Genomic DNA, 21582 nt, shown 5'->3' on the forward strand with positions numbered 1-21582 from the left:
ACACGCCAATGAGTGACAATTGTTATCAACAGTTTAAACGCCCACAAAGCGTTTGTTTCAGGCCATCATGTCTTAGTATGGTTATAATTAACTCATTAAAAAGATATTAACAATACGTTAGTGTATAATCAACTAAACGAAAGTACACCTTCAAAGTACCAGTTTACAGAATACAAACTACAATGGTTTAATACAGTTTCAATAACAGCTGGTGAAGCCAGGCACACTCTCAGTTACAAGTTTTACAAGTACAAAACATTGGTTTACAAATAGAACGATTTTATGAGAATAAAACTACTTTTTATATACAACAGAAAATATAGGATTTTCTGGAACAGTTTACATATGCAAGATACAAAGACACCCTTTTAAACACAAACACTTATGCACTCACTCAACTTTATGTTGATACTCCCTTTTTAAATTACTTGTATTCTCAGGGAAACAATAAACAGGTACTCCCCGAGCTTTTGAGAAGATGGAGCTACTTTGAGTCATATCTTCTTCTTTTGTATAATTATTTTGGTTTCAACATACAATGATTGAACACATGTACATACTTATACTTTTTAAATACAATGGTTGTTTGTACTTTGATTACTATGGTGCATGTGTTGTGATACTACAAATGAAGTCCTCCACCCCCGGACGTTTCCGCCGTCTGGTTTGGGGGTGTGACACTAAGTCATCTAATTAGGGTTTTGACTGAAACCCTAGTAGCTCAGCTATTTAAGGACCCTGGGGCTACAGATTTCGGCCACCTGAGAAACCCTAGAGTTACTATAGCCGAAATTGTGCCTCCTCCTCCTCTCTTCTACATCATCTTCTTGCCTTGGTGTTTGTAATCCATTAGAGGCATTTCATTTGTGATACTAAGCTCTTGAAGATTGAGGATTCTTGCAACTATTGAAAGGTATCATCTAAACTTCTTTTTATTATAGATCTTGTTTTCATAGTATGCTAGATTAGGGTTTACAAGCTTTGGATAAATTTGCATGTACAATAGAGAAACCTAGATCCAAAACTTTAGGGTTTTGCATGTGCATATAGGATGTTCTTTTGCTCAAAACCCATCAACTACCACATAATATCATATCATAATCATACTGTCAGACATATCTGGGTGCCCGATCTACCCTCCGGTTTATTTCAACCGGTTACGGGGCCTACTCCCCCCTTCTACCACTACCACATAATAACATATCATACAAGCACATGAATCTCTACAGATAGTGGCATACCAGACAATTATCACAAATACAACCATCTCTACTATAAACAACTACTAGTAGGCCGACATTGGTGCCTTCGACCCACTCATACAGGGAAGGTAACTCACCTCGAATACTAGAAGTAGCTGAAAATCCTCGGCTCCGAATGTCAACCCCACTCAAGCTCCTAAACATAACAGATTTCCTTAATTACCCTTTCATACTCATAACCCCTTACTTGTCAACTTGGTTAAAGTCAAAGTCCAAGGGTTAAATCTCTTAACCATCATTACCTCCTTTAAAAAGGTCTAAAATTTACCTCCTTCAAAAAGGTCTAAACTTTACCTCCTTAAGGCCCAAAGCCTTTATACAGTCGAATTCCGACCCACAACCCTGAAATAAGAAATGACAGGAATTAGGATGTTACATGATATGTCCATGATGTGGCCAAGAGGTCTCCACGTCGTGGTGGCCGTTGACTTTTGGTGAACGTTGACCGTTGACTTTTGACCAGTTTAACTTATGGTCAAACTTGGAGGATTTGGTTTGTAAATTGAGGATTTATCTCTTTTAGTGTTAAGTCGGTTCGCGGGATCGAGCATGGCAAGGTGTGAGGGTGTTGTTGTGCTTCTCTAGTTCTTTAGTGTCACAACTAGCATTCTAGCTAGGAAATTATGTACTCTTGTAAACATTATCTACTGTAAACTCGTAAACCCTAATTCATGTTATGCTTGAAGTTCAACCTATGGAAGCACATTCAAACCTAGATTCATCAAGTAAAGTTGAAAACCCTAGAAATCCCGGTTTAAGTCCATTATGGATTATGATTTCCTTATTGGGCCTAATGGGCCAATAAACTTCCAATGTGACTATTTTGGGCTTAGAACTCGTAATTGGGCTCTAATTCAACCCACTTTCATGAAACTTAACTTTTTGGGCCTTATAAGCCTAAAATGGACTAGTTTATCTTTAATGGGCCTTATTGGGCCATAACAAATTCAATTAGCTTTAATGGACTCAAATCCATTCTCTTATACAAAAATTAGGCCGTGATCTACCCTAAGGGCCCAATAGGCCGAAAACCATCAAATTGGGCCTCATATTATGGACTCAAGCATAAAAGGCCCAAGTCATTCTCTTCCTTCCCTCTCTCTCGGCCCAAGTAGAAAACAAAAAAATGGGGGGGGGGGGGGAAATGAGGGTTGACATTTGTAGTGCCACCTCCTTATTACACTTCATACTTCCATACATGGACCAACATGCATCTATAATGGTCACCTCACTCTCTCTCTCTTCTTCTTCTTAATACTTGCGGCCGAGAATCAACACACACAAAACATTTCATGTTCTCTCTAAGTAAAACATTCAAGAACATCCCTTCCCTCTCATCAAGACTTTTCGAGAATTAGAAGCATTTCAAGGAGATTTCATCCAAAAATCACTTCAAGCTACACTCTAGTGGTAAGATCTTGCAAACATATTTCCTTTCTACACTCATTCACTCTTCTTACCACCTTAAATTCATGATCATACTCCTAGAAACATACTAAGTTCGAGATCCACCCAAGGAAGCTTGCTAGGGCCGAAAATAGCATCAAACTCTTCCATTTCTTTCTTCAAATCGAAAACAACAAGCAAAGGTGAGTTCATACCCCTCTATTTTCGGTTTTCATATGATTTATGGGGGAGAATACAAGTAAAATGTGAAGATCTATGTGTATTTGTATGTTATGTGTGATTTCTTGTGTTTTTGTGGTAAATATGTACTAAAAATGAAAGATATTTCGAGATCTATAGTTCAAGAAGGAAAAATATGTGATCTAGGTCATACTTCACTTAACATGTCAAGATAAACTACTATACAAGCTTTAAAATAACACACTACAACATAAAAATTTGTTATTGGACTATTTTTGAAAAATAAACAAAAGATGGGGAAAAAGATGTCATTCACGGTTTCTACAAGGATCAAAAGGTCAAAACAGCCAAAATAAGAGTTTTTATAAATATTAGGCTTTTTAAAGGACTAAAAATGTAAATTTTAGCCTAATGGGCTAAAATTTGGGCTTTTCGGCTATTTAGGCCCAAAAATGCGAAAAATCAAATTTAAGGGGCTGAAATGGAAAGTTTTCTCAAAACAGGGGCTATAAACGTAAATAAACCTATTTCAGGGGTTAAAATGGCCTTATTTATCAAAAGGGACTAAAAATGCAAAGATTTTGGATTTTGGGTAAAAAGTGTAAAAATTGCAAAAAGTGTGGATTTAAATGCAAATATGTTAACTAAGGACTGAAACTATCCAAAATAAAACTTTGGGCTTAAAACATTATTTAATTAAGTGTTTAGGCCAAAAATGTCAAGAAAAAGAGTTCAAGGACCTAATATGTCATTTTTCATAAAAAGGGCTAAAAATTGCCAACTATACCAAAATAAGGGGCTGAATAGGTCAAACTAATATTTTTGGTCAATTATGTTCATAATAAAATAATTGGGTCAAATTATACGAAATTTTATAACTTATGAGTTTTAAATAGAAAAATAACTATTTTTATAAATCTATGAATCGTTATAAAACAAATTGGTGATTATTACGACATATCGATTAAACAACTTCGCAACGCTAATACTATTCAAAACAAGTAAACATTCTAATTGTTGGGCTTGAGAGATTCTAATCATGTTTATTGGGCTTTCGTGACCCATTAACATGACTTTTGGGCCCAACCTAAACAATACATGTTATTGGGCCTCCTTTGACCCAATTACATGCTTAAGGGACCCTCAATGGCTTTTACATGCTATTGGGCCTCAGTGGCCCATTAGCATTGCTAGTAAGGTCCAAATAAATCTTATGCGAAATGGGCCAACGCGCTTTTCGTATACGTGACAGCCTTAAATAACATACGTAATTAGTAGGGCCTAGTAGTCATCTTCTCCTCGTCTGTTAGGCTTACCTTCTCTTCAAGTAAACTAAAATCAGGTCATTAATCAAGGTTAATCAAATTCATGTGGATTAAGTGAGTAATAACGGGTGACACCAATAAGTGTCGGTCGTAGTCTGTAGTTGTAATCAAAGTCTCCTGGAGGGAGAGCGAGAGTTTGTGTATAGATCTATACGGGGGTGACTCCCCCACACCTAAGTTGTTCGCTACAGTTAGACTCGGCCAGTCTAGGGTGACAAAATCTTAAGATCAATTTCGGTGTTCATTAGAATGCCAAGACAGACGAACTAGTCATTATCATGCATGGTTATAACGACTCACGTAGAAATCCGATATCATTTAAGTAATCAAGGGAAATCATATTCATTCGATGTGACGATACAATAATGCAAAACAATCATAACTTTTTATCGGAAAACATCGGGTTTTCCGGGGAAACCAATCTTACTCATTTGTACTTTCAAAAACTATAATGCAAAACTTCTCATTTGTACACGTTTTGAGATCATTCACACATATACTTACAGGATCATCACAACATTTTCATGAAAAGTCTTAATACAGAAAATATCAGATTTTCTGGGTTTTACGAACGACATAAACTATTTTACATCAAACACACTTATGAACTCACCACATTATATATGTTGACCGTTTTCAAAATAACTTGTATTCTCAGGTAATCGTTAGAACGAGGAAGCATCCAGTGTGTTGAAAGTTTCTTTTGTAGTAGCTAATCACCAAACACTTTATATTTTGGGATCATGTAATGCAAACCATGTACTTGATGTAAACAATGCCAGTTGTACTATGTAATGTTTGGTGATGAATGCGTTATGTTTCATGTATATTCATTGTGATGATATTTCAATTTAAGTCACGCGAGCCCTCGGACGTTTCCGCCGTCTGGTTCGGGGGTGTGACATTTAGTCAGGTGAGTTTCTCACTATGCAACGTATCCCATTATATATCCTTTGCATGGTAGGATACAATTATAGTTAGGGTACAAGTATACTAGTTGGCTAGGATAACTCATTGTTATGCATGTGCAGTTTAGGACACTTGGTGTCTTGGTATGCTAGACTGGTAGAGTCTTGTCTGTTGATCGTATGATACAATTAGGAGTGATGTTTGGTTAGGATAACTGGGGTAGACCAGTTATCATGATTATGTATAAATGACCAACGAATGATTTAATTGAGAAGTGGTCAAGGACAGGGTAACTAGGGAATGCTAGTTGATAAGGGTATGAATATGCTAGTATCTGTTATGTGTTTGTGTTACATAATTATGCAAAAAAAAAAAAACCATCTACACATACTCGAAGAAGCTGTGGAAATTGGATGAAATGATGACGACGGCTTGAAGTAAAAAATGTATAAATACATAAAAATAATACGGTTATACATTTAAAATACATAAAAATACATAAACATATATATAACAAACTTTAAGAAAAATACATAAATACATAATACATAAAAAATACATAAAAATACATAAAAAAATATGTAAAATACTTAAAAATACATATAAATACATAAAAAATACGTTTATACATTTAAAATAATAGACATCTATATAAAAAACTTAAAAAATACACAAATATATATAAATATGTATACATGCGTAATACATAAAAAATAATACATAAAAATACATAAAAAAAATATGTAAAATACTTAAAAATACATAAAAAAATATTTTTATACATTTAAAGTACATAAAAAAACGTAAACATATAAAAAATTTTAAAAATATATAAATACGTAAAAATAAATATAAATACGTAAAAAATACGTTTATATATTATATACAAATTTTGATAAAGTCTACAGAAAAATTCTATTATTTTAAAAAAATTAATGATTTTGTACTGAAAAGGTAAAAAAAAAAAAAAAAAAAACTTAACATCAATAAATTAATATCTTTTTGTTAGAAAAAGTTTAATTTCCAAAATATTGGAAATTTTATGGAGGATTTTACTTGAAATAAAAAGGGTTGTAATGGCCTTTAAAACATCATATCGGTGTTTTGTACTCCGATTCAGCATTATCTCCTGGAATATCATCTGAAGGCGCAGCCGGTGGATTCTTGGTTGGGAATGGCGAGGATGGGCAGAATCGCGTAAGATAGACCGTGTGGAATATTGGAATCACACAATTTGGTTCTCAGTTGCCTATTTGCGTGCTTCGTACGGTCTATCCCACGCCAATCTGCAGATTCCTCTAATATCTCACACGCTCGAGGGTTTTGCTCTACTTTAGCATCATACAAGAAGAAGTAGGCATTTTCTCCCCCCAAAAAAGTAAGAAGAATAAATATCTTTGCTTCTCCTTTCTAGTTGTTCTAATCTAATAGACAGCAGCTACTTGTTCCTCTTCAACCTTGAGTGGGTTTTTTCCCCTAATTTTACATGCTATATCTTGGCGTTTCAGCTCTTTAGTGCACTGCATATTATTCCCCTGAAATTGTTTGTTTTCTTTGGTCTCCGCAGTCCACCGCAGCGTTTAAATATTTGAAAATCAAAGCACTTGTAAAAGAATGGACGATAAGAGCAGCAGCATGTTAACTGGGACTGCTGACACCCTGGAGGATACAAAACCTTCTTACTGGCTGGATGCGTGCGAGGACATCTCTTGCGATGATCTAATTCCTGGCGAATTCCCCCCTGTTGGTCTCTCAAATTTGCAAGATACGAGCTTGGATCCTTGTTTCTTTGATGGTATCCTTGATAGTATCCCAACAAATGCTAACATCGTTGATGCTCAACTCACACTGTCATCTGCCATAAAAGTAGAGGAAGATACTGTTGGCTCGTTACTGGATGCTTCTGGTGTGTCCAATGGGTTATCCGATGGTAATAATGGGAATAGTTTGAAGAAAAGTAGCCGTGGGGGTGATCCTCACCCCCACAAGCATCGTGGATGTGATGATGAGCAAGAAAGATTTGGGAAAAGGGCTCGCATTGATGGTGGCAGGCATCTGCATCTGCGTCTCAAGGAAAGAGAAAGAGAAAGACCTAGTTGTAGGAAGAGGGCCCATGATTATGAAGAGAAAGACAGAAGGGATAATACTAATAGAAGTTCAATCAGGAGAAAAGACCAGTATAGTAGTAATGGTAGAAGGGGAAATAGGGAGATGGATTGGAGGGAAGGAAGGGGTTATTGGGAAAGGGACCGATTGGGAACCAATGACATGGTTTTTCGTCCAGGTTCTTGGGAGTCTGGCTGTAACAGAGATATCAAGCCTCCTGTTGACAAAAACCTTCAAGGAGAGTTAAAAAAAGACAACGATGATGATAATTCCAAGAAAAAAGTACCAAAAGAGCATGCTCGCAAGTATCAGCTGGATGTTCTTGAACAAGCTAAAAACAAAAACACCATAGCCTTCTTAGAGACAGGGGCAGGGAAGACCCTCATTGCTGTCCTCCTTATAAAAAGCGTGTATAATGATTTGCATAGACAAGGAAAGAAGATGCTGGCTGTGTTTTTGGTTCCAAAGGTGCCACTTGTCTATCAGGTACCAGAAAGTGTTTTTGTCTTTTGACTTATCTGCCCCTATTATGAAACATGAATATGAAGATTCTGTGATTTTGAATTTACATGTGCAGCAAGCAGAAGTTATCCGTGATCAGACTGGCTATCAAGTAGGTCACTATTGTGGTGAGATGGGTCAAGATTTTTGGGATGCTAGGAGGTGGCAACGTGAATTTGAGAAGAAACAGGTGACTTATCCTTCATTATTATAAAGGGGCCGTTGCTCTTCATTTTCTTACTTAATGCGCTTGCTTGATGGTTAAGCACTTAATCTGGACACCTATACATGATTGTTTCTTTTTGGCTTAATCTGCACATAGTCACTTAATGTGTTTAAGCCAAAAACCTAGTTTGATATATTGAGACAAACCCTTTACTTACTCGCTCTTCTTCTTTTTTCCTCTCAACTCCCCTAACCGTAAAATTGATGAATACTATGAATTTTTTTTTTTTTTTGGAATGTAATGATAAAAGTCTCATAGTGCAGAAAAGAAACAAACATTATGTGTACACCACTTTATCCAGACAAAAATCATAATCTCTTCAGCAGCCACTTACCCATACATGACTTAATGGGGATAACTAATTATTCATATGAGATGGGTTATGAATCACCATTCTAAAATGTTGTTTCTGTTGCATGTAATGTAGGTTCTAGTTATGACTGCTCAAATTCTTTTAAATATTCTGAGACACAGCATTATCAAAATGGAAGCAATAAATTTACTTATTCTAGATGAGTGTCACCATGCTGTGAAGAAGCATCCATACTCTTTGGTGATGTCGGAGTTCTATCACACCACAGCCAAGGAGAAGAGGCCATCCGTTTTTGGAATGACTGCCTCTCCTGTTAACCTAAAGGGTATTTTCGTCTTTTTTGTTTTTTCTTTCTGCAAATAGTGATGATGATGAGTTGTGTTTGTTTTGTTGTGTAGGGGTGTCTAGCCAAGTGGATTGTGCAATCAAGATCCGTAATCTTGAAACAAAACTGGACTCTGTTGTGTGTACCATTAAAGACCGTAAGGAGCTGGAAAAGCATGTTCCAATGCCAATAGAAACAGTAGTTGAGTATGATAAAGCAGCTAGTTTATGGTCATTACATGAGCAAATCAAGCAAATGGAAGTTGCAGTTGAGCAAGCTGCACAATCAAGTTCAAGAAGAAGCAAGTGGCAGTTTATGGGGGCAAGAGATGCTGGTGCTAAAGAGGAGCTTCGCCAGGTGTACGGTGTGTCTGAAAGAACAGAAGGGGATGGGGCTGCAAATTTAATTCAAAAACTCAGGGCTATTAACTATGCCCTTGGTGAACTAGGACAATGGTGTGCTTACAAGGTACACACTGCTACTGCTATTGCTAGTCATTATCTAGGGTTAGGGTGGCTAAAACTTAACTGATGTATTTTGATGAAACTTTGAAGGTTGCACAGTCGTTTTTGACAGCCTTGCAAAGTGATGAAAGGGCCAATTTCCAGCTGGATATTAAGTTTCAAGAATCCTACCTGAGTAAAGTCGTTTCTCTATTACAATGCCAGCTGTCGGAGGGAGCAGTGTTACAAAGCAGCAATTGTGAAGTTGATGAGGTGGCGAGCTGTCCCGATGAGATTGAGGAAGGGGAGCTTCCTGACAGCCATGGTGAGTGTGAGTTTATATTATTATTACTTTTATTGAAATAAAGATGGTTGATTGAGTTTGAGTTTGTTTTTGTTATAAGTGGTGTCTGGGGGAGAGCATGTGGATGTGGTTATAGGAGCTGCTGTGGCAGATGGAAAAGTGACTCCAAAAGTCCAGTCGCTGATCCAGATACTTCTCAAGTACCAGCACACGGAGGATTTCCGTGCCATCATATTTGTTGAGCGCGTTGTGGCTGCCCTTGTTCTTCCAAAGGTTTAGTGTTTCCCTTTCCCTTTTCTGATATTAATAAGTACTCTTTTCCTCTCTTAAATCTTATAACATCACATGCATGCAGGTTTTCGCAGAGCTTCCTTCTCTAAAATTTATCAATTCAGCAAGTCTGATTGGGCACAATAACAGTCAAGAAATGCGGACTTCCCAAATGCAGGACACCATTTCCAAATTCAGAGATGGTCGTGTATGTATTGTAATTATAAATTTATAAATTTATAAAATTATAGTGAAGTGAAGATTAAATTTTGAGAATTTTTATAGGTGACCCTTCTAGTTGCCACCAGTGTAGCTGAGGAAGGTCTTGATATTCGGCAGTGTAATGTTGTTATCCGGTTTGACCTTGCTAAAACCGTATTGGCATATATCCAATCTCGGGGCAGGGCCAGAAAGCCAGGCTCAGATTACATCTTGATGGTTGAGAGGTAATTTATTATATCATACGATATGATATGAGATTTATCTGAAGTGAAAACTGATGTTTTTGGTTTTTGGTTTTTGTACAGAGGAAATTTGTCACACGAGGCGTTTTTAAGAAATGCTAGAAACAGTGAAGAAACTTTGAGGAAAGAAGCAATTGAAAGGACTGATCTTAGTCATCTTATGGGCACCTCAAAGTTGATTTCCATAGAGCCAACTCATGGTACGGTCTACCAGGTCGAGTCAACCGGCGCTGTTGTCAGCTTGAATTCTGCAGTCGGCCTTGTTCATTTCTACTGCTCTCAGCTACCTAGCGACAGGTGTCATGCTATGATTCGACCCCATCTTCTTCTTCTTGTGCGTGCGTATAAAAATACAAATACACTGGCATCTTGTCTCTAAACTTTGGTTTGGTTTGGTTTGGTTTTGTAGATACTCGATACTTCGTCCGGAGTTTATTATGGAGCGGCATGAGAAGCCAGGTGGCGGGCCAACTGAATACTCCTGCAGGCTTCAACTTCCCTGTAATGCACCTTTTGAAAGGCTTGAGGGACCTGTATGCAGTTCAATGCGAATCGCACAACAGGCATGTGGCGTGTCATGTCTTTTGGATTATTAATCTATACTTGACTTTGACATCTTTTATTGACTTACTTTCTTTCTTGTAAATTGTAATATCATATGTAGGCGGTTTGCTTAGCTGCTTGCAAGAAGCTTCATGAAATGGGAGCATTTACCGACATGCTATTGCCAGATAAGGGGAGTGGGGGAGAAGCTGAGAAAGCTGATGAAAGTGATGAAGGCCAACCACTTCCAGGAACTGCTAGACATCGGGAATTTTATCCAGAAGGTGTAGCTAAGATCCTACAGGTTAGTTTCATCACTTACTTCTTTTTTGATTGTTTATATAACATATATATATATATATATATATATATATATATGCTATGCTTACATGTTTTCTCTTCACATAGGGCGATTGGATATTATCTGGAAGAGATGAATATGATAACTCTGAGTTGGTTCTGGTTCGTCTGTATATGTATGTTGTGAAATGTGTTAATGTGGGGTCCTCAAAAGATCCATTTTTGACTCAAGTTTCAGAGTTCGCTGTGCTTTTGGGTAATCAACTGGATGCAGAGGTACGTACCATTACCTAATAGTATTACTATTACCATGTTGTATATTTATCATTTTTGTTATGTCATCTAATATTAGAGTAAATTACATTTTTGCAACTTTGGTCCGTAGGTTCTTCTTATGAGTATTTTTGGTCCCTTGGGGTATAGCAGCAAAAATAGTCATTTTACTTGGAACAAACCAAAAATGTGATTTACTCTTTAATTTATAATCCCTATGATTAAACCAGACTAATAAAATACATTTTAAAGGTGTTATCGATGTCAACGGAGCTATTTATCGCACGAACAATGACAACTAAGGCATCTCTTGTCTTTCGGGGGTGTATCGAGCTTAATAAAACTCAGGTTTGTTGCAGTTGCAGCTCTTAAGTTTTGATTGGTTGTTGACTGTTGTTGATGAGTTATATTTTATTGCAGTTGGATTCATTGAAGAGTTTTCATGTAAGACTAATGAGCATTGTACTGGATGTGGATGTTGAACCATCCACGACTCCCTGGGATCCAGCGAAAGCATATTTATTTGTGCCTGTTTCTGCTGACAAGATTGATTGGGATACTGTAGAAAATATTATAAAAACGCCCGCATGGAACAATCCACTTCAGAAAGCTAGACCCGATGTCTACCTTGGAACAAATGAAAGGACGCTTGGTGGGGACCGCAGGGAATACGGGTATGGTAAACTACGTCACGGACTGGGAATGGCATTAGGCGGGCAGAAATCACATCCGACTTATGGTGTTAGAGGAGCTGTAGCACAGTTTGATGTTGTGAAAGCATCTGGATTGGTTCCTCCTTTGATGCGATCATACAATAATAATATTAATAATAATGGGGATTGGGATTTGACACAAGGGAAAGTCATGATGGCTGATTCTTGTACCAATGCACAGGATCTTGTTGGAAGAATTGTAACTGCTGCTCATTCTGGGAAAAGGTTTTATGTTGATTCTGTAAGATATGATATGACAGCAGAAAATTCTTTTCCTAGGAAAGAAGGGTATCTTGGTCCGCTTGAGTATACTTCATATGCTGATTACTACAAGCAAAAGTAAGCATTCAAGTCCTGTACTCTTTGGTTTCTATATAAATTTGACATATTGAATTTAGGTATGGAGTGGAACTGATGTATAAGAAGCAGCCCCTGATAAGAGGGCGTGGGGTCTCTTATTGCAAGAATCTCCTCTCACCTCGGTTTGAACATTCAGAAGGTAGCTATAATTGCCCTCTTAAGTCTTAATCCCACCTGGGCTGTTTGTAATTTTTTTTTATTTTTATACATATCAGGTCATGAAGGTGAATCGGAAGAGACGCCGGATAAAACATATTATGTGTTCCTCCCTCCGGAGCTATGTTTTGTACATCCTCTGTCCGGATCATTAGTTCGTGGTGCACAAAGGTTGCCATCAATAATGCGCAGGGTTGAAAGTATGCTGCTTGCTGTTCAGCTCAAGAATGTTATCAGTTATCCGGTTCCTGCATTTAAGGTATGCTTGTTGAGTTGTTTCTTTCTTTCTTTTATATGGAGTTTTGACATTGGCATGGACATTGGGTTACGTACAGATCTTGGAAGCTTTGACTGCAGCTTCATGCCAGGAGACTTTCTGCTACGAAAGAGCAGAGCTGTTGGGAGACGCGTATCTGAAATGGGTTGTGAGTCGGTATCTGTTTCTGAAACATCCACAGAAGCATGAAGGTCAGCTGACGAGGATGAGACAGCAGATGGTGAGCAACATGGTGTTGTACCATTACGCCCTTACAAAAGGACTTCAGTCGTATATCCAAGCGGATCGCTTTGCTCCATCTAGATGGGCTGCCCCCGGGGTGCTCCCTGTTTTTGATGAAGACATTAAAGAAACATCTGAGCATGAAGACATTAAAGATGATGATGATCTGGAGGATGGTGAGCTTGAGGAGGAGGAGGAGGGGGATTCAAGCTCTTACCGGGTGTTATCCAGTAAGACACTGGCGGATGTGGTGGAAGCATTGATCGGGGTTTACTACGTTGAAGGCGGAAAACAAGCTGCAAATCATTTGATGAAGTGGATTGGGATCGAGGTGGAATTTGATTGGAGCGAAGTAGGGTGGTGTACAAGGCCTAGTAATGTTCCGGATAGCATACTGAGGAGTGTTGACTTTGAGGCGTTGGAGGGGGCGTTGAACATAAAGTTTAATGATAAAGGTCTTCTGATTGAAGCCATTACTCATGCTTCCAGGCCCTCTTCTGGGGTCTCCTGTTACCAGCGCTTGGAGTTTGTTGGAGATGCGGTGCTGGATCATCTCATTACAAAGCATTTGTTTTTTATGTACACCGATCTGCCACCTGGACGCTTAACTGATTTGCGAGCTGCTGCTGTTAATAACGAGAATTTTGCACGTGTTGCTGTTAAACATAACCTCCATCTGCACCTCAGGCATGGTTCAAGTGCACTCGAAAAACAGGTCATTATTCTCATCTTTCTTCATCTAGACTAGACTAGAGTAGAAAAATATTCAATTTCTGGTTTCTCTTCCCTTATTCCAACTCATAATTGATTCTTGTGTTTGCAAACAGGTCGTTAGCTATACTCATTTTACTTGTAATAAATATAATATTATGGACCAAACCAAACCAAAGACAGTTTACGTTACAACTTACAAGAATGAGAGCTTATTGGGACCACAAGTGCAAAAATGAATCAGCCCCTCTGCTTTACTAGAGTTTTTCCAACCCCAAGTAAAATGAGTATTATATTCATTTGGGACCCAAATTAATCATTTAACTGTGGAGGGACCAAAAACGTACAGGCAAATTGCAAGAGGAAACTTTTTGGGACCAAAAGGAGCTAGCTATAGTTTTGTATTTTAGTCTTTTATCTCATCTGATCTGTTAGTGTATGTATGATAATGATTTATGAGCACTGCAGATACGGGATTTTGTGAAGGAGGTGGAAAGTGAGGTGTCAAAGCCAGGGTTCAACTCGTTTGGTCTGGGAGATTGCAAAGCTCCAAAAGTGCTTGGTGACATTATTGAATCTATTGCTGGTGCCATCTTCTTGGACAGTGAGCGGGACACGTCAGCTGTATGGAAGGTTAGTTGAAAAAAGTTTAAGTTTGTGGTTTAAATTAAGCAAGCAGTTATTAAAAAAGGTTAATCTGGGTTTGGATTGGGATTAACTTAGGTGTTCCAACCTCTGTTGCAACCAATGGTGACTCCGGAAACACTCCCGATGCATCCGGTGCGTGAACTACAAGAACGTTGCCAGCAGCAGGCTGAAGGGCTGGAGTACAAGGCAACCCGGAATGGCAACGTGGCTACGGTTCAGGTCTTGATTGATGGTGTGGAGGTTGGTGTCGCTCAAAACCCCCAAAAGAAAATGGCACAAAAGTTGGCTGCTCGCAATGCTCTTGCTGCTCTCAAAACAAAACAGGAAGCCAAGGACAAGGAGGAGGAGGACAACCAGTCAGCACCAAATGGAAACAACAAGAAGAATGCCACTCAGACTTTCACCAGACAGACCTTGAATGACATTTGTTTGCGCAGGAATTGGCCAATGCCATTGTACAGGTAGCTATTCACTCACTTAATATGTATATCATGTATACCTTACCTTACCTTACCTCTATCTATCTATCTATCTTCAATCTTCAATGTTCTATGTGTAGGTGTGTGAGTGAAGGTGGGCCCGCACATGCAAAACGCTTTATTTTTGCTGTAAGGGTCAATACCTGTGATAAAGGCTGGACGGATGAATGCATTGGAGAACCTATGCCAAGTGTCAAGAAAGCTAAAGATTCTGCTGCTGTTTTGCTCTTGGACCTTTTAAATAGGTGGTATGCATCATCATGATTTTTTTGTTCTTCCAATTCACTATGTTCCTGTTTCTTGTCTTGCCAAACCAAACCAAACCAAACAAACTACTGTTTTCTTTTCTTTTGTTTTCTTTTGGGAAAGTTAAATAATATTATTTAATTGACAACCTCACCTCACCTCAGGTAATTCATATCAACCCAAGGCTTTTTCTTTCATCTCCACAGTATATATATATATATATATATATATATATATATATATATATATATATATATATATATATATATATATATATATATCACAGCCAAGTAAAATGCAACTGATACTGTGTTTGTTTCGTGGATTATTTATGATCAAATGGACTTTGTTAAATTCCTTCCATAACGTGTTTGGTTAAATCGATGGAAATGGATTTCGTTAAATTCCATTGAAATCCATGTTTAAATTGATTGTATATGTTCTTAGGGTAGGATCAAGGAATTTGAATTCCATTCTTCTTAATATATATATATATATATATATATATATATATATATATATATATATATATATATATATATATCAAACTCAAACAAACTTACAAACATTACCAAATCAACAATAAAAATAATGTGTCATCATAAATATCCATCTTTGCTAACTTGGAGACCAAAACTTCATCATAAATTTCTAAATTTTGGTGTGAAATTACTCTTACAAGTTTGAAATCAGTTGTGGGCCAGTCCTTGTTGAAGAGCTTAAAAAGTATCACACGTTGGCCCTTGCAATCGATCATAGCACCGAAACGGCTCAGCCAATCCATACCCACAATCACACAGACATCCCCCATGGGGATAGGGATCAAGTCGATCGGAAAGGATACCCCGAAGATCTCCAGAATACAACCCTGATACACCGAAGAAGCAGAAACCTTGTGTTCGTTGGCGATAGAAACTCGCAACGGACACTCCAACTCCCCTAAGGGCATAGCAAACTCCCTACTAAAAGACCGAGAAACAAAGGACCGACTCGCACCTGAGTCAAACAACACTAAAGCAGGCAAGGAGTTCACTGGGAACGTACCTACCAAAGATACAAATATATAAGCATAATACAAACATAATCAATAAGATAAGGGATAAAAACATACTACTCACAACATCTGGTGCTGCTCTGGCCTCCTCGGCAGTAAGTTGGAAAGCGCAACCTCGAGCCCTAGGGGCTCCGCCCTGCCCTAACTTCCGTCAGTAATCCTCAAAGTAGCCGGCGCTGGAGCCTGCGCCGGCCTGGCAGCGAGCGATGGACAGTAGAGATGGCAAAAAAACTCGTACCCGATGGGTACCCGAGTTGACCGGGGATGGGGACGGGGATATGTATTACCCAAATACAAAAAGCGGGGATGGGGATGAGGATGATTCTACCTGTCGGGTACCCATACCCGTACCCAAAACCGACCCCGCTGGGTACCCGATATATATATATATATATATATATATATATATATATATATATATTATTTTTAATCAGTTCATAAATCATAATGTATAAGCGAAAGTCAGTAGACAAAGTAAGGTTTATCAACAATCAATTATGTAATTTTTGTAATATATTTTTTTAAATAAGTGGTTTAATTTGTAAACTTAAATGTTATTGTTCATGTTTGAGGACATTCAGTGATTATTGTGCTTTATATTCTTTCTATTAGTTTTTGTTTTGTTGGTTAATATATAACTATGTGTTATTTTTCGTAAAAGTTCCAAACTTTGTAACAGAAAAAAATAACCGATTACCCATTGGGGATCCCCGTTCCCCATTGAGGATGAGGATGGGGATGGGGTCGGGTATGGGGATGGGGACGGGGATTCGGGTATGGGGATGGGGAATACGAAACCCGATATACCCATACCCGTTGCCATCCCTAATGGGCAGTTGGCATTCACATGGCCAACCTGGTCGCAATGATAACAAATCGTGGAACCGAGTGTAGGAACCTGATGGCGGCAATCCCTCGCCATGTGGCCCTGTCGGCCACAATTGTGGCACCCAGATAATGATAAACAAGCACCTTCATGCGTCTTGCCGCACTTGCCACCAGTGTGGCCCTTCCGGCCCCCAGATCCGACATCAACGGTCTTAAACCGCTTTGGCGCAGGTTGCGACTGCGCTGGAGCCGACCTCTGCTCTCTCGTCTGCAGATCAATCTCAATTCCACACCGCCTGGCGGCCTCCTGCATCTCCAACAATGTACCATAACGCTGAGTAGAAACAAACTGCCTGATCTCCGTCTTGAGCATGCTCAAGTAACAGGCCATCTAAGCCTGCTCGGACGCAGCAAACTCAGGGCAGAACATCGCCCTCACTGTAAACATCTTGGTGATCTCCGTCACCGCCTCAGTACCCTGCCTCAAATCCAGGTAATCCTGGGCTAACCTCTACCGCTCTACCAGTGGAACATATCGGGAGCGGAACATCTCAGAAAATTGCTCCCAAGTCACAGTAGCTCTCTGCTCAGCAGAATAGGAATTGGTAACGAGCCTCCACCAATCCTTCGCTCCGGACCTCAGAAGGTTCAGAACGCACCTGACCTTCTGGTCAGCAGGGCACAAACAAGTGAAAACATCCCTCCACATCAGATATCCACCTCATGGCAATGATCGGGTCCTGCACCCTATTGAAAGTCGGGGGCTTCGTATTGTCGAAGTCTCGATACTGAAAAACTCGACCCGGTCCAACACCAGCAACAACAACAGTCTCAACAATGGCTGCGTATTTGTCATCAAAGAACTCCATCATCGCGATCTTAATAGACCCAAACAGCTCCGGTATCTGACCCCGGACAATTGCTACAACCTCGCCATGAAGAATCTCCCTAATCCGGGCATCCAACTCATCTGCCCCAATCTGCCTGCCAGCTCCTGATCCCGATCAGGATCCGATCTCAGCTCGTCTCGTAGTCACCATACTGAAAATACACCAATAAGATATCATATAATACGCATATCATAACGGGGAACCAACTCCTAACAAAGCCCTAGAGGTTGTGACTTCCTTGCTACGCGTACAGGTAATGTGCTTTCAGTAGTACGGGCGCATACTACCTTCCACACTTACCCGTATTTGTCTCAAGGATCATCACGACAGCTTGACAATACTCATAAGTATAACCATACACTTAATCCTCACTCCCTAGAGGAAAGGCTAAACATCTCACAACTGACCGACTGACCCCACACCATGCATCCATGAAACTTCCACCAACCCTGCAACACTTGTGTATGCTAGCCATACATAACGCTGGACCCTATAAACATTCGAATATCTGATCCTACCCTAAGCCCTTCATCAAACAAGAACAGGAAATAAGGCCAAACCAAACATTCTCAGGCTATAAGATCTTAGTTATGTATAACCTTGGTGCATACACTAAGCAACTACAGTAATGATGTCAATTCCATAAAATAAAGGTCCTAGGCTACCAGGCATCATATAAACATGCAATTCTATCATGCAATTCCTGAAGATCCCTAGCCTATCACTAGCATGCTGTTTTAACATATCACACTATCAAATAACAGTATGGTATTTTGGGGTCTACTTACTGGCTCCGGCTGATCGTACACATCGCATCCTCTTTGGTTATTTTGAAAACCATTTGAAAATCATTTTGAAAATCCTTTTTCTTAGTTTAAGACTGGATTCACACGAGTGTTCCTCTAATTCACTCAAACCAAGGCTCTGATACCAACTTGTAACATTCATAAAATTCTCAAAAATTTTAAACTTTTAAATTTACTCAAAAACCATCATTGCTTACAAATTGTTTTCAAAATAAGTTCAACATCAGGGAAATCCCAAAATCGTGAAATAAAATATGAGGAGGTGCACGATTACGCCTTCGCTTTCCCGCGATCCTCTGAAGTAGTTGAAACATAATCCAAAACTGTAAGCCCAAAGCTTAGTGAGTTTCCCCCAAAATACCAATACATAGCAAACAACACAAAATTAATTACAACATGCAATGGGTCCACACCTAACAGACTGGATTACCCTTGAGCCCATAACATAAGTCTGGTTTGCCCCCTGGGCCCACAACTTATGTCTGGCTTACTCACCGGCCTTCAGTACGAGTCTGACATGCCCTACCCGACCCTCAGCTCATATCCGGAATGCTAATGATCCCTTAGTATGAGTCTGGCATGCCCTACCTGGCCCTCAGCTCATATCTGGTATGTTCCAGGGTTTGTTGGCTACAGCACGGAGCAGTACAACCTCAACCCAACCCACCCATATGTCGACATATAACAGATAATATCATATTCAGATAACAGGCAGTATCACAGGGAGTCCTACCGATCTACCAAACTAGCATATTAAAACTAGCATACATATCTACTCCATACTCAACATACAATATCAGGTTATCAAACCAATGGGCCGACCTTGGTGCCTTCGACCTGAGAGTATAGTGAGGAATACTCACCTCACAATGTCAAACCATAGAGAAACCTCCGGTTGCTGGCTCATGAAGAATCCCGAACTATTACAACAACAAACATCCAATTAACAATTGGATTACCATCCTTGACTAAGGGTCCATACTTAGGGTAAATGTCCACTTTACCTTTTCCCCAATTGGGCCAAGGCCCAAGTCCAAATATTTGATCCAAAAGGCCCAAATTACTTCAAGGCCCATAATTGGCCCAATCTTCCAAATTGGGCCCAACTCCTTGTTGGGCCTTATCCTAAGGTCCAACTCTCTAATCAACCCCAAAACACTCATATCCAGAAGTCCAAAGAGGGCCCAAGCATCCAAGCCGAAAAGATGGCCTAACACTCGAAGCCTAAAGTCCAAAACCCAAACATAAGGCTTACGCGGGGGTTAGTCCTTCGGTACGCTGGGCGTACTCCGTCTCGCATTGACCACCATCAGGGTGGTTGACTCAGTACGTGGGGCGTACGTCTACTTATGCGGGGCGTACCCTCGCAGAGCTCAAAATTCCAATATGTGCTTAATGGCTTAAGCACTTAAGTCCAAACTTTAGATCCATGGTCCAAATGCATCTCAGAGTCATAAAGTTTCCAACTTTATGACTTTAGACGTCCAAAAGCTCTTAATACAAGGTCTTAATCCATTAAGACCCTTCTACCAAGTGCATGGGACACTTCTAGCCATTGAGACCTCATTTTTATGATTAAGGACCCCTCCAAGGGTCTGAAATGATCACTCAAAACATCCAGAACATGCCATGCTCAAGATGGAGCATTTGGGACCAAAAAGATGTATAAAAAGGACCCAACAAGAGACCTATCAATTTAATCATAAATGTATGAACTTTATACCTTTAGGTGATGGAAAAGGAAGCCAAATTCCCAGATCCAAGCCTTGCTTCACGTTCTCAAGCTTCTTGTTGCACCTCCTTTGACTCTAAATCACCAAGAACACACTTTAAGGCTCTCACTCTTACTTAAGGGAGCTAGGGTTTTTGCAAGAACAACTCAGGGGACTTAGAGGTTGAAATGAGAAAGGTTAATGGTCTATAATGAGGTTTAAATACTCCCTAAACCCTAAAATTTAGGGTTTCACCCGGACACTAGTACGCCCAGCATACATATGTGTACGCTCAGTGTACTAGGGCGCGCCCTAGTACGCTTAGCGTACCCACATGTACGCCCGACATACTACTCATGCTTTCAAGAATTACCAATTTGCCACTAGGGCTTCTTAGGGCTAATTCCAACCAATCTCAAGGACCAAAATGACATATTTAAATACCAAAGGAAGGATTTGAAAATACCTGAAAGCCCGAGATGTTACAGTTTGACCACATGTTAACTTTCCGATAAGCACGGGAAAGTTAAGGAGCTTTTTTTAACAGGATTTGGGTCGGATCGGGTTGGTCCGAACCGGAAGGAAAACAGTTGACCATATGTTCACTTTCCAATAAGTACCAAGAAGCTTCTAGAAGCCTCCATTAAAGTTTTCTTAGCAGGGTTCGGATGGGATCAGTTTAGTCCACCTTTGACCACATGTTGACTTTCTGATAAGCACCAAGAAGCTTCTAGAAGCCTCCGAAAAACACGTTGGTTGGAGAGTACGACATACTAACTAGGATTTTGACTTAGTCAAAGCGCGTGACACATGGCATGCCATGATAGGGCTGTCGTCGTCACCAATCCTCGTTTTTGGGGGTCTTCTAGGGTTTCACGTCAATATTTACTCTCTCTCTCTCTCTCTCTCTCTCTCTCTCTCTCTCTCTCTCTCTCTCTCTCCATTCTTTTGTTTATCTGAGTATTCACTTTGTGTTTATCAATTCTTCCATTGTTGTTGGAACGAACAATAATTACATTAAATCTTAGGGTTCTACACTACAAGTTACAACCAATGGAGTGCGAAAAACCTTTAAGAACATGAGTCATTCGGTGTAGTTACTAGTCAAGAACCTGCAATCTCCGTGTTGGTTTTACTTTTATGTCTCGTCTTTTAATTCATCCAATAACGAGACAATCTTCTTTTACCTTTGTTATAATCATATCTGATTGTGAAATGTGATAGATTATATGTTTCTGTATTGTATTAAAGCGGATGGGTAGTTAAAGGTTGCTTCTGGTTCTGTATAAGATATCAGAAGAGTGTAGTAATGTTTGTTGTGTTTGCAGC

The 21582-nt window shown here is 39.4% G+C and overlaps 1 protein-coding gene across 1 annotated transcript; it reads left to right on the forward strand.

Moving 5' to 3' along the window:
* Nucleotides 1-6194: 6194 nt before the first annotated feature.
* Nucleotides 6195-15141, forward strand: DCL1 (dicer-like 1). Its single transcript, XM_079087179.1, has 21 exons — nucleotides 6195-6461; nucleotides 6651-7675; nucleotides 7767-7880; nucleotides 8344-8554; nucleotides 8628-9022; nucleotides 9109-9322; nucleotides 9402-9574; nucleotides 9657-9779; nucleotides 9857-10017; nucleotides 10099-10332; nucleotides 10445-10598; nucleotides 10700-10882; nucleotides 10987-11154; nucleotides 11404-11499; nucleotides 11572-12203; nucleotides 12263-12363; nucleotides 12440-12639; nucleotides 12716-13594; nucleotides 14059-14223; nucleotides 14314-14699; nucleotides 14798-15141. The coding sequence occupies exons 2-21, from the start codon at nucleotides 6698-6700 to the stop codon at nucleotides 14979-14981; spliced, it is 5751 nt and encodes a 1916-aa protein (XP_078943305.1). The 5' UTR covers nucleotides 6195-6461; nucleotides 6651-6697; the 3' UTR covers nucleotides 14982-15141.
* Nucleotides 15142-21582: the final 6441 nt, after the last annotated feature.

Source organism: Lactuca virosa, chromosome 3 (genome assembly GCF_052849685.1).
Source record: "Lactuca virosa cultivar CGN04683 chromosome 3, Lactuca_virosa_CGN04683_v6, whole genome shotgun sequence".
Taxonomy (NCBI): domain Eukaryota; kingdom Viridiplantae; phylum Streptophyta; class Magnoliopsida; order Asterales; family Asteraceae; genus Lactuca; species Lactuca virosa.

Coding starts and splice junctions, on each gene's coding strand:
- DCL1 (XM_079087179.1), top strand. CDS start 6,698: ATGGACGATAAGAGCAGCAGCATGTTAACTGGGACTGCTGACACCCTG. Junction 10,883..10,986: donor GTGTAGCTAAGATCCTACAG/GTTAGTTTCATC, acceptor CTCTTCACATAG/GGCGATTGGATATTATCTGG. Junction 13,595..14,058: donor CAAGTGCACTCGAAAAACAG/GTCATTATTCTC, acceptor TGAGCACTGCAG/ATACGGGATTTTGTGAAGGA.